We start from the raw sequence: 13616 nt of genomic DNA, 5'->3' as shown, positions 1-13616 counted from the left end.
AAACTTCCTGCTGAAAGCACTTTCAAAGGCTGGATATGTTTAAAACCAATCCAAGCATGTAAAGTCATTTCAGGAACTAAGCCCCACATCCCAGAGGCTCAGCTGAGCAGGGCCATGTTTTAGCACAGGTGTGCCACTTCACTGAGCAGGAATTTGGAAATGTCAAACATTAGAAGCATTTCAGAAACTCCAACCCAACCTGCCCAAGAGGCACACTTCTGGGCACATGTCAATAAAGAGATGGGCACTTGAGAAAACCTCTCAGTATGAATTAAAAATCAGTTAAAACGGTCAGCACGATAGGATCTTAAAGGGAATAAACTTTATTTTGGGGCTTTTCCTCTTCCAATCTTACTGAGTTCTCAAAAGAATGTCTCTCTCTCTCTCCAGCTGTCTCTGGATTCAAAATTTTTCCAACTCTTACATAACAGTCCATAACAGAAACATTGCTTGTTTTAACATTCCTGAAGTTCAATTTCTTTTAACTTACCTTGCATTCCTAATTGCAAGATGAGGGTTGTTTCCCTCTGCATTATTGGGGTTACTTCAATTCCTTGGGAAATGAAAAACTCACAGCACAAATTTGACTGCAAGTACACTTTAAACTCTGCCCTTCCCAGGAGGACACGGGTTGTTCTGCATCCCATCAGTCCATTCTAGGGAAAATGCAAACAACACTTTCTGTTACAATAACTTATACCCAGGAAAGAAAAAAAAAGCAGGCACTCTTTACATCTGTAGCATAGCAGCCAGTAAAAAGTTTACTAGCCTTAGCCAATTGCAGACTGTGGAGCTGGGCCAAGTTAGCGTGTTTTTCTCCGCCTCTAGATGAAGTCATGATTGAAATATGACATTGAACTTATTTTAAAAAGGGAAGGGCGGTAGGAAAGAAAAGCTAAACCTGCAGCAAAGTGTCCAGTGCCGACAAGAACAGGATTAGGAAGTGTTTGCACGCTGCTGAACCCTGAGTGGTTCTCAGTTCTGTAACCTTCGCCTCCCACTGGGTGGAGTAGGGCCTTTAAGAGCAGCTGGAATGCACTTCCACTGACCATTGTAGCCAGTTGTTGCCTGTCTGAACCTCTGCCAGTCCTGGAGAGCGGGGCTCTGAGCTCAAACCAGCGGGCCTCGCTCTGTACCTCCTCCCTCTCCACCCAAGTGCAAAGCCTTTCCCAAGGGAAAGAACCTTTCCACCTGTCCAGCCATGGGAGAGGACGCCGCACAAGCCGAAAAGTTCCAACACCCAGGCTCTGACATGCGGCAGGAGAAGCCATCGAGCTCTAGCGCGGTGCCCTCCTCCACGCCCAGCCCCAGCCTGAACCTGGGGAGCACTGATGAGGCCATCCGAGACAACTCGCAGGTGAATGCCGTCACCGTGCTCACGCTCCTGGACAAGCTGGTGAACATGCTGGACGCCGTGCAGGAGAATCAGCACAAGATGGAGCAGCGGCAGATCAGCCTGGAGGACTCGGTGAAGGGCATCCAGAACGACCTCACCAAGCTCTCCAAGTACCAGGCCTCCACCGGCAACACGGTCAGCAAGCTGCTGGAGAAGTCCCGCAAGGTCAGCGCACACACCCGCGCGGTCAGGGAGCGCATGGAGCGGCAGTGCGAGCAGGTCAAGCGGCTGGAGAACAACCACGCCCAGCTCCTCAGGCGCAACCATTTCAAAGTGCTCATCTTCCAGGTCAGTGCCTCGAGTCCCCACCTCACCGCCCCCGGGCTGGGGCTCCTCAACTTCCGTCAGTGATCAGTCATCCTGGCTCTCAAAGCCAGTTTTCCATCTGTCCTGCCCATCAGGGGTCACACACATAAGGCATTGTCCCTCGCCTATCGTCAGCAGGCTAATGTGAAGTCTGCAGGTAGAGGTGGGAATTTCCCAGGTCACTGCAGCCTAAACCCAGGGCAGATGCCCAGGGGGTTATTTGTCAGCGAGCACCTGAAGGCGCTCCATACAGGTTGGGAAAGTGTGCAGGTGCTGGCACTCTGGTCAAATTCGTTTGTCTCTCTGCATTATGATCGTGGGGCTCTGGCTGCAGCTGTTAGTCCGACAAGGCAAATTAATTCGGTGGCTGTTTATTAACTCTTTGAGGAAATGAAGGAATGCTGTGAGCTTGTTTTTTGAAGCCAAGAAGTTCAACTCGTAACTGCTCAGACTATTCCTTTGTCCAAAACCTATCTATATTTTGGGGACCAACCAGGTATTTATTGGACACGGATTCCTTTAGAGGAGTACTAGCCTTTTCCTTTTAAACCTTTTTGGGAAAAAAATTCTTGAATTCTTTTCTAACAAATGATACCCTAAAAATATGGAACATAACTCTTTTCCAAACACTAGATATGCTTCTCATTGCTCAAGATGATACTACAACTGTAAAGTGAGATAGAAGCAGTTGTTACCAGCTGTGGTCACAAAGGCTGGTCTTGAATATTTTCCCCTTCAAATGTTGCCTTGGAATAAAAAGGCCACTTAATTTATTTAATGCATCAATGATGCAATTAATGTAGCAAGAGGCTATTTGGGGACAGGGAGATTGCGTGAGGCTGTTGTTTGGCCAAGTGGTGGGCATTTGTGAATCCAAGGGCAGCCCTGCCTAGCGCAGGAAGCCCTTCCGCCCAGCGGAACCAAGCCAGCACAGAGCCCAGGAAGCGATTGCCATCCCCGTTCCAGGGCTGTCTCATTGTGACCATGTGAATAGGAGAGGATTTCAAAGCCTTGGAGGGGATACGCTATAGCCAACAGTTTGACTGTAAAAGGCACACAGGGAGAGCCTTCATCGCCCAAGAGAGACTTGGAAATTTGGATTTAAACCGAGGGAGCCTTCTTTTTCTAAATGAATCAGCTCTGCCAAGATAGAGCCTAAGCCTTCTTCCCCCCATAAAAGGGAAGACTCATCTCCCTGCTTTTTTGTCCTCTTCAAATTGCACTTGAGTGCTGTAAAGCTTCAGGCAGCTGATGTCCTCCTGTATCTTGCAGGCTTTTGCAGCAGGAAAACTTTTCAGCTTTTAATGCAAATGGAATAGCTTTTCATGCAGCAGATGAATGGAAAAGAGATACAGTAACTGGGTCTTTCTTAATCCATATAAGATCCTTACTTTATTAGTCAAAGAGATATTAGAAATCTCAGCTCTTAAGGCATTTCTAAATTAAACACTGATCTCCAAACAAAACCAAACATGTACAGACCTGTTTAAAAATCTGAATCACCAAAGGAAATTTCCCCTCTTCCAGTGTGAATCTGGGAAATTATCTTTTGTACTCAGTTATGGAGCAGGGGTGGGGGGAACAAAACCCAAAAAAAAACCCACATTTAGTACAGGAAAATCACCATTTGTTGGGAATGGTTTTGTTTCATTTTCCCGTGGTTGTTCTACAGCTGTTAGAGGGTGGACGAAGAGAATTGTAAATCTAACATGAAAAAACTTTTGGAGAATCTAAAGGGAGTTGTCACTGAGGGCCTGGCGTGGTCTCTGCTTTGTCACATTAGATTGGCAGGTGTGAAATTGCCATGAGAATTTACTCCACATAGTGAGCGAAATCCAAAACCTAGGTACTCAAGGCCAAGGCAAAGTATTCGGACTCCACTCCTTAGCAGGCAGCCCCCCCAGGGAAACTTCGAAGGAGAATTTTCAGAGGCATTTAGAAGTAGCACGAGGTAACTGGAACTTTCTTAAGCTATGTAGGATCCAAAAGAATCTAATATCTTTTTAGCCTAAAGCATTGCAGAATGATTACAAAAACAAATGTAATTGCAGTTCCTTGTGTAAAAGTTGTTCTCTTTCTCTTGATCCTTCTTAAAGTTGAGGTTCCTAGGTAGCAATGATGTCAATGGATAAAATAATAACTTGCGTTAGCGAGTAGCACAGTGCAGTAGTGTTGCAGAAAATAAATTTTGGAGTCACACAGACCCTGGTTCAAATCCTAGTTCCACCACTTGCCAGCCATGTAATCTTGGGCACATTTTGTAGCTTCTCCTTGCCTCTGTTCCCTCATCTGTACAGGGAGGATATTAATAAGGACCCTCAGGCTTTGAGCACTTAGTAAGCCCTGCAAACCCTACTAAAGCATCTTTCTGTACATTATCTTATGTATACCCAGTTAACAAATAAGGATGCTGAGATTCAGAGATGTTTATATCTTGTCCGAAGTTTCAGTTAGAAGGTGATAGAACTGAGATTTGAACTCCCATTTGATTGATTCTAAAGCATGTGCTCTTAAACACTAATGCTTCTTCTTTTTATCTCTCTCATAGGATGAGGAATAAATGAAATAACATGCTTAAAATGGCTAGCAATAACTGGCATGGTTTAAGTGCCCAAAGAATAGAAGTTATAACTGGGTGGATCTGAAATTCATTTGCCCAGAGAACAGACTGCACATTTGCTTGATTAGGAATATGATTCTTCACACAATCTTTAAACAGCTACACTTATGTTTGTGCAGTTATGACTCATTAAAACACACACACACTCCCACCCAGCCTGGTACTATATGGCTACCACAGTGTTGGAGTCAGCGTTATGTCACCACCGGCCCCATAAAAGCAAAGGACACTGAACAAAGGACCTCTCTTAAATAGTCCCTTCTAGCAGCAGTGCAGTCTTCATAGTAACAGCGGCCGTCCATGCACTAGCTCCATGAAGACTGTGAAGAGCAGGTAATGTACCAGGTACAACTTTGCGTCTTCAAAGAATTTGTTACGTTCAGTCACATGAACCCTGTGCTGGGTTTTCCCTAATTAAATCTGTTGATCTACCAGTGTAAGACAATAACTTAACATGAAAGCCAAAAAAAAAAAAAGAGAGAGAGAGAGAGGAGACTGAGGAATGAAAACCTATTACCTGACTAGAGCATATTTATTATCACAGTATACGGAATATTCAGTTTCTAATTTGTGAAGTTCTGTCATGACCTCTTAGATTCTTCTAGAATCTGCAGGTGTTTTTTGTTGGTTGATTGACTGGCTGGTTGATTTGCATTTTCGAACGTTCATACTTGATCCTCAATTTATAGCCTTCTTAAATCACTTCATTTATCTGTTTAAATTTGTGCTGAAGTTTACGTTGTTTAGCTGGTAAGCATCTAATTCCTTAGCAATTACTTCAAATTATGACCAGTGGTATCTAAAAATGGAGAGACAGTCTTATCCCTTTGAGCAATGACATAAATTTTTAAATCCTTGTTAAACTCAGCAGCTTTCCTTTAAATATTTTTGTAATAGTTTAAGATCAATGTTTGAATTCAAAATACTGTGACATGATCCAGCATAAATGAAATAAGACTCCAAGTAGTTGCTGATCAAAAGGCAAATGCTGAAGAAAAACTAATACTTTGCCTGTAAGTGTGGCTATCTTTTACTAAAAATAGATTTTGTACAGGAAATCAGCAATTTTACAGTCAAGAGGAAATTTCTCTGCTGATTGAAGAGACTAGGAACTCACAGGTAACTAATGGCCCTGAGGGTGTGGTGCCCACTTATGTCCTGGTAAAAGTCTAGTAATGATTATTTGAAAATACAGCTTGGAAATGGTTTCAAATCTAGGGAATAAAATGAGAGTACTCATGGACCGCTTACACTTTATTCCACATAAAATTGCTAAATTGGGTGAAAAGAGTAGAAAGGTTAGATATTTGCAGGGGAAAACATTTCTGGAGTATTGAACCTATACATGTGTTCAAATATTCATCATTTGGGTTCCCTCGATGAGATCAGAATTTTAGAAGGGTGCTACAAAGTGTAACATCTTCAGACTATTTCGAAATTGATTTTCTTAAGATTGTACTTTCTTTATACGAAGCCACTGCTCTGAAAACTGTTAAAGTAGTACAAGGTTGAAAGAAATGGATAAACAGATAATCAAAGACACCTTTGTGTGATAGTCTCTCAATGTTTATATCACATTGATTAAAATTTCTATAATGGGATATTGCTTTAGATGTGCTACTTATTCACTGCCCTTTTAGTCTATGAGCTAAACAATATACTAGTTCTTATTGTTGTTATTTACACCTATTGAGTGTCAGCACCGCCCCAGGCTCTTTAGGTGAATACCTGATTATTGTTGGTATTTCTTTGAAATAATCATTGCATTCTTTCATATACTATAAAGTAGACTCTTTGTCAGATTCATTCTTTCCAAATTAATGGTGTTCTTTCCGTGGTCCTGTAATCTATACCTGTTTGAATTGACTAAATGAAAAATGTTCTCCAATGCAATTCAGGTTCTGCAGTTTTGATTCACACATGCAACAAAACATCTGGCATCACTAATATGGGATCACTTTGGCAATTTGTAAGTTATTTTTCATGGAATGTAGGTTAAAATCACTGAATCAGATATCAGAGAGCTAGAAAGCACCTTAACAATCATTTAGTTTAACCTCATTTTATATCAAGGAAGCAGAGGTCCTGAGAAACAAAGTAACCACCAAGATTTCATTTTATTAATAATTAAAACTATAGGGTTGAATTATGAATTGAGGAAAAACAAACACTATGATCCCACGATGATAAAGTTTATGTTTGCTGGGTTTTCTCCACCAGCTTTTAAATAATTCAGTGATTTGTTTTTTTGTTTTGCGTTTTTAATGTGTAACAAAAAACACCTAACCAGGATGATCTTAAAAAAGAATTGAACCCTTGATAACACTGAAAAAATAATGAAACTTTTAAATCCTGTAGAATGTGAAAGACTGCTCAGGGATTATAACTAATGCATTTTATTCTTATGACTTGCTGATTCTACCGACAGCTGCCTTAGGGGTGCAATGCTAATCAATGACTTTATCCACTTGGCAATCTATACCTCAGAAACACAAATTAAAGAAAACCATCAATGTGTAAAAGAGACCTATAAATCAGATTGTCAGGTGTGCATAGTTCCATTTTCATAAGTAGTTTTTGGAGATTATTGGATAAAACACCCCGTGGACACAAATTTATGGTCCTCATATCTCTGTAGGATGCCACCACATTCCTGTGGGAATATTTTCTTCTAGCAACAGGGATGGTAAGGTAGTGACAGGAGACAGAACTAGAACTCCTGAGTCCCTTATCCTTATTCAAGCTTTTAAATGGCTTACTGTAAGATTTTCTTATCTCATACTAGTCAGAGTCACCTTCTCTCTCATATGGACCTATCTAGACATGCAATAGAGGATTTGCCTCCATGAGACCCAACCCAAGAAGTTCCCATCACGTTGGCAAGTTTCTCTGTGTTAATGTCTACAGGTATGACTGGGAATATTAGCTTACAGGAATCACTATAAAGAGCAAACACATTAAGTATGAGTAAAAATGCCACTTCTCAAGAGTTCTTCCCATCTCTTTTCTCTTATATGCTCCCAGCATATCATTCATATATATTTGAAGTAGGATGCTTAATTCTTTCTTCCTTTGAAAAATTCCTGAAGGTTCTTGTGAAAGGTCAGAACCAGAAACAGCTGCATCAGTGGAGACAGAGAACCTTCTTGAAAACAACTCTGTAGGCCAAATAGTCCACCATTCCTCTGCTGCATAGAACTGACCATGAACGCAGCATGCAGGAGAGTCTTAGTGTCATTTTCAGGAGCCATTAACCCTGAGTATCTGCATGGAGAAATGGCATAAGTAGGAGGGGACAAAGTTGAGGATGTATACTTGATGTTCCCCTTGCAACAACCATCAATCTTGGAATCTGTAAGAAAAAGCAGATCAAAAACATTACAATAGGAGGCAGAAAGTAAACGTGTCTTCTCATCTGTAAGCTTGTGAAACAGCAGATTTCCATGAGGTGCGTGTTAGATGGCTGAGGGCAAGGGCACATAAGCAAATGTCAAGAAGAAGGTAGTTTCAGAAAATCCACTTTCTTTTAGGATCCAGTATCTGAATTTCAAATTGAGCTCTCAACACCACAATGGTCACTTCATACCAAACACCATTTAGAATTTTTTTTAAATAAAATAGAAATTTAGAAAAGTAACAGTGTTTTTTCTGCTTCTAAACAAACATTATGGAAAGTTTGGACTTTCCATAACATGAGCTTGGGCATTCACAAATTCCTATGTGAGAAGAAAGGGCTTACCTTCAGAGTGGATGCTATAACAAGCCACAAAATAAACACTGTCCAGTAGAAGGAACATAAAATACTGCTTGAGTAATTAAAATGACAGCAGAAACACAGCAGTTAGCCAAGAAGACTTATCTCACTTGTTTCCCATTGCATAAAGACACATCCAACTCATTGTGGATTATCTCTGTTCCGACTGGGTCTGTTTTCATATTTAGCATCAAAGAGCTCTTGTATAAATTTCCCTGGCATTTTACAAAAGAGTTCAACTGGGGCTCCCACTTTCTCTTAGCAACCTCATATAGTCAGTGTGTATCTACCACGGATCACTTCCAATTCACTTTATAATGTACTCTCCTCATGTGTCAAAAAGAGAAACAATCGCCTGCCATGCCAGAGACCTGGGTTCGATTCCTGGGACCTGCCCATGCCAAAAAAAGAGAGAGAGAGAGAACCAAAAATCTAAGACTCACAGTAACTATGAATTTTTATAATAAAATTTACATTTAAGGAAAAAACCAAAATTATTAGTTCTATTCTTTTTTGAAGTATATTTAATAGGTCTACCTTTTGGAGAGGAAGAAAGAGAAGTTATCCAATTTATACCTTTGAATACCCTGAGAGATTTACTACACAAAATGTGCCTCTTCTCTGGTAACCAAGACTTTTTTATATAGTTTTTTTTCTGCCTGAATTTCTGTCTTCCTCACTAAGTAGTTTCTTTTTTTTTTTTTTTTTTCTTTTTTTCTACTGAGGAGTTTTAATAATATTACACTGAACTCCTTGGTTTCTTCCATTTCTGCAAGCAACATCTGTCATTGGTTCCCATCCCTCCTGTCAAACCCCAGAAGTAATTTTGCTTCTTGATTAAGCAGCAGGGCCTTAGCTATTTCTATAATTCTCATCCAATGAGAATAAAATCTTCCCTTAAAAATGGACACCTCTGTCCCTCTAAGGCTTTCGGTTCTCCTGATTTCCCAGTGGCTGCAGCAGTTTGCAGGCTCCTGGCTAGACACAGAGCTAAGTCCATTCTCACCTGTAGGCTGGTCTCCACTGCAACCATTTTCAGGCCTTTCTAAGAGCATGCACTCACAGTTAGGCACCTGTGATGCACTGTTCTAGGCACTGGGGTACAGCCATGAACAAAAAAGATAAAAGGAAATTCCCACCCACTTGGAGAGTATATTCCAATGAAACAGGCGACCTCAGCTTGGAGCAGGGAAAGTTGCTCTCTGCAAAAATCCATGTCATAGAAGATGTATGTGAATCCCTTACTCCTTTCCTTATTTTGTCCTTTGTAATGGAATGATATTCAAATTAGGAGGCTGTGAATGGGACTTGCGGAAACCAAGTGTGTGATATCTTCAGTTTAACAAGGCTTCTGATTAATTTGGCTTTCTTCTTTTCTGCCTCTACCCAAGATTTTATCCTTTGGTTTGAACCATTTTATGGAAAGGATCTTGGTTGGAGTATGAAGGGAGAGGTACAGGACTGTATCTTTTCAAAAAGTAGCGAGTATACCATTTAGTTCTTCGTAAGGAGAGGTATTTTAAAAGTCTCTCTATAATATAAAACATTATTAATTTATTTTGTGTCAGGAAATAACAAGTATGTGATCACATTCTTAGTGCAATGTATAGACATTAACCTAATTTTTTGACTTCTCATTCAAATATTGCAAAACAAAAAGTTCTTGCAGTTAACATGAACTTTGCATGAAGTTTACATTCCAAACAGACTTTTAAATTCATTAAATCCAGTTATTTTCAAACTGAAAGTTCAGTTCACTGGACAACCCAAGATAAAATCAGGTGACTTGGAGGCTTTGATTAAAGCAGGGATGGAAGTGGGCTCTGGAGCCTTGCCCACCTCTAGCATTCCCATGAGACCCCTAGTGTCCCTGGAAGTTTAGTTTGAAAGCCGCTAATCTACATCAAACCCTCCTGTTAATATTTGGAAGAAACTGAGGCCCAAGGAGAATAAGTTATTTGCTGAAAGCCACACAGCCATTTAGCAGTACAGTGGAAACTGAGACTCAGGCATCCTGCCTTACATCCTTTCTCTTGTGCCATTCCTTTCAAAGAAAATGTGAAGGCACCTTGCTGGCTGGCTCTCATTTTACAATATTCAAAAATCAAAAGGATTCTTATGCTGTGCAGCCCAAATCTGCATGAATCTACATCTCCCTGTTTAGAAATTGGAGCATAATCTTTTTTGCCCACTGGAGGCAAGTTCTAAGGCTCTGCTCCCAAAGAAAGGATTTTTGCCTGCGTGCCTAGGAGCAGGAGGAGAAGATGTGCTGAGAATGGTGGAAGGAAGCCTACTCCTGAGCTTCTCCTCAATCGTGGGGGCTGAAGTATTCTTGTTCAAAGAAGCCCTGTTTAATAATAGAAGCTTGATAAACTCTGCCTGCCGTTGTAATTTCCCTTCCCTGTTCTAAAAATTGTTGATGGTGCCCCACTTCCCCCTGTTAACACCCGCAAAGGATATCCTAAAACCACATGGCTTCTTATCAGGCCCCCAGGAAGGCCAGTCCTTGCTTCTTTTACTTAAAATTATGTCATAAGCAAAATTAGTATACACTTTAGAACAGATACTAAGATTGACCATGCCTTTACTGGTGACTTCTAGTTGATTAGGGACCTCATCAAGGATATACATTATGCCTGAACCCTTGAGTTCTTCCCAGTTCTCTCCCCTGCCCCTGGCATTTGTCTTCCAGCTGACCTGCAGTCTTTTTCGCAGTGGGATTTTGGCAGAAGCAGAGGGTAGGAGAGAGAGAGAGACTCTGGGTTCACTGTAACTTACTTTAGCTTCCTTATCTAGGCAGCTTCCTGGTCTATCTGAACAGCCACCCACTTCCCCCTGCCTGTCACTGATAGGGCTCTTGCTGCCTGCCCTTATGACATTCCCAACAGCAGCCAAGGGCCTTATCCAACCTAGGGGAATGATTTGACCAATTTAAAATTAACTCTTCCTATTCTAGAAAAGTGAAGCTGCAGACATTTGATTTCTTGGATCTCCATGTCACAAAAAGATACGCACACAAATTACAGGAGGTCAGAACTCTTTGGAAGATATGTTACTAACATGAAACCTACATTGTCCATCTTTTCAGGAAGAAAATGAGATGCCTGCCAGTGTGTTTGTGAAAGAGCCAGTGTCCAGCCCAACAGAAGGGAAAGAGGAACTCGCTGATGGAAACAAGTCCCTCGAGGAAACCTTGCACGCGGTGGAGCTCTCATCGGATGATGAATTGCCCCAAGATGAGAAAGCCCTGGAAGACAGTGCAGATGAAAAGATGGAAGAAAGCAGGGCAGAGAAAATAAAAAGATCCAGTCTCAAGAAGGTAGACAGCCTCAAGAAAGCATTTTCACGCCAGAACATTGAGAAAAAGATGAACAAATTGGGAACAAAGATTCTATCTGTAGAGAGGAGAGAGAAAATTAAGAAATCTCTCACTTCAAATCACCAGAAAATATCCTCAGGGAAAATCTCCCCCTTCAAGGTTTCTCCCCTCACTTTTGGTCGAAAGAAAATCCGAGAGGGAGAAAACCCCACAGAAAATGAGACCCAGTCAGAAGACATGACTATCAGTGACTCAATGCTAAATGACCATGAGGAGGGTTCATTCGCAGAGGGTCTTTCTGAAGCATCCCTCACCAGTGCCCTGGTCGAAGGGAAGAATGAAGAAGGGGATGTGGAGAGAGAGGTGGAGAGGGCTGCCTTGAGAAGTAGTAACTCGGGAATGGACAGCAATGCCGACTTGACCATTGTAGAAGATGAAGAAGAGGAGTCAGTGGTCCTGGAACAAGCACAAAAGATGCACTATGAAGATGGCTACATGCTAACCCATGAGGAGACAGAGCAGTCAGAAGAGGAAACCGTACAGCCAGCTGTTCTCCAGGTTGATCAGACAGCCTAAATGCGCGCGCGCGTGCACACACACACAGCCCACTGCCCTTCCTATATTTTTGTTAAACGGGTAACCAGAGCTTAGAAACAAACTCCTTCACTTCTCCAGCACTACCCACTCACTATCAGGTTATTGTCCAGACAATAATAACTTATTTTATAGTAGCAGCATGCACAGACTCAAGATTTACTATGAAAGTAACTTGCCAGGGCTCCACTTGTCTCTAATTTGCTCTTAGATTCTACGTATGTAGAATTTTTCCTAGTATGGCCAGGAAAAATGGAGCCATTGAAAAATATTGATCAATTGGCTTAGTCAGAAAAACCAGAGGATACTTAAGATACTACTCATGAAATATGATTCATTTTTTTTAATTTGTTTTATCATTCCATACACTTGCTGAATAGTATACCAGTAATACATTGAATATCCACAGTACTCTGTAACGCTCTTATTCTTTTAGCAAGTGATATATAATATTCAACTGTATCTAATCTAAGGACATTGAAGGAAACATTTACTAAAGGTAGAAGAGGATGTTCGTTGGTTTTTCACTTAACACTTAATAGGAACCATTCTTTCATTGCAAATGGAGGAAAATTTGACAGACTATTATGATCAGCTATTGAAATAAGATGTGTAGTAAATGCAGGACTATTAGAAAAAGAAAACTAAGAAGGGAAAGTTGGAAAATTAAAGAAACAAGAAAGAAAGAATGCTAAAGGGAAAGAAGAATAAAAAGAGAAAAAAGCATATGTTTAAAAGTAAATTATTTGCAATGTCAGCCTAAGTATTTCATTCCTTAAATAACAATACTAAGGAAATTCGTATTCCTGGAATAATATGTTATATCTTAACAATATTTTTGTTATCTAATTTTCAAATAATATAACAAATATATTTAACAGTGTTAAAGCAACATTTTATTTCTTAATAAATAAAAGGTATTGCAAATATTTCTTTGAAGTAGTTCTAAAGGATGCTGTCTCTTTAACATTGGAAGTAATATAAATCTTCAACGAGTAATTAATATATACTGCCTTTGTATGAAGTTGGATCTTACTATTCTTTAAAATAATGTTTCCAAATTTGAAATAATGCTTATACTCCAAATGACACATTGTAAGTTTGGAAGATGTTAAAATCAGTGGGTTTGAGAAGGGAAGGATTCTAGTTTCCTTTTTTGTACATAGTGGTACATTTTCCATTTAGACATTAATTTCACAGAATATTAATGTTTCTTAAAAGCATGTTAGTGTTTATGTATATATGTATTTATGCATTTATTCAGACAAAGTAATTTTTACTTTTGCCTAACATTATACTAAAACAGTGCTTTATTTTTAATTACAAAATACTGATGTTTTGAGCAAACTATTAAACTTTGGTTAAGAGACAGTTGATCCAGGGAGCAGATTCACTGCCGTTGGTATGAACCACTATAAATAACCTTACAAATATAGGTAACCCAAGATAGTATTAAACTATGCTTTGTCTTTAATAAAGGGATAAAATTAACTAATGTATTGATTGCCTAACCTATACAGCTATGTCCTTATTTTGCAGTAATGTTACCCCAAATATTGGATTGTTGAACTAATGATGGCTGTGTTAAAGAAGACTAAATAAACTAAAAATAAAAGGTATATAACAA

The 13616-nt window shown here is 40.0% G+C and overlaps 1 protein-coding gene across 1 annotated transcript; it reads left to right on the top strand.

Annotated features, from left to right (window-relative positions):
• Nucleotides 1-869: 869 nt before the first annotated feature.
• On the top strand, nt 870-13370 carry CAVIN2 (caveolae associated protein 2). The gene is made up of 2 exons (XM_077154510.1): nt 870-1684; nt 11165-13370. The coding sequence occupies exons 1-2, from the start codon at nt 1202-1204 to the stop codon at nt 11969-11971; spliced, it is 1290 nt and encodes a 429-aa protein (XP_077010625.1). The 5' UTR covers nt 870-1201; the 3' UTR covers nt 11972-13370.
• Nucleotides 13371-13616: the final 246 nt, after the last annotated feature.

Source organism: Tamandua tetradactyla, chromosome 3, assembly GCF_023851605.1.
Source record: "Tamandua tetradactyla isolate mTamTet1 chromosome 3, mTamTet1.pri, whole genome shotgun sequence".
Classification (NCBI taxonomy): Eukaryota; Metazoa; Chordata; class Mammalia; order Pilosa; family Myrmecophagidae; genus Tamandua; species Tamandua tetradactyla.
Note: the sequence above shows the minus strand (reverse complement) of the source record. Positions and strands in the feature narration are given on the sequence as shown.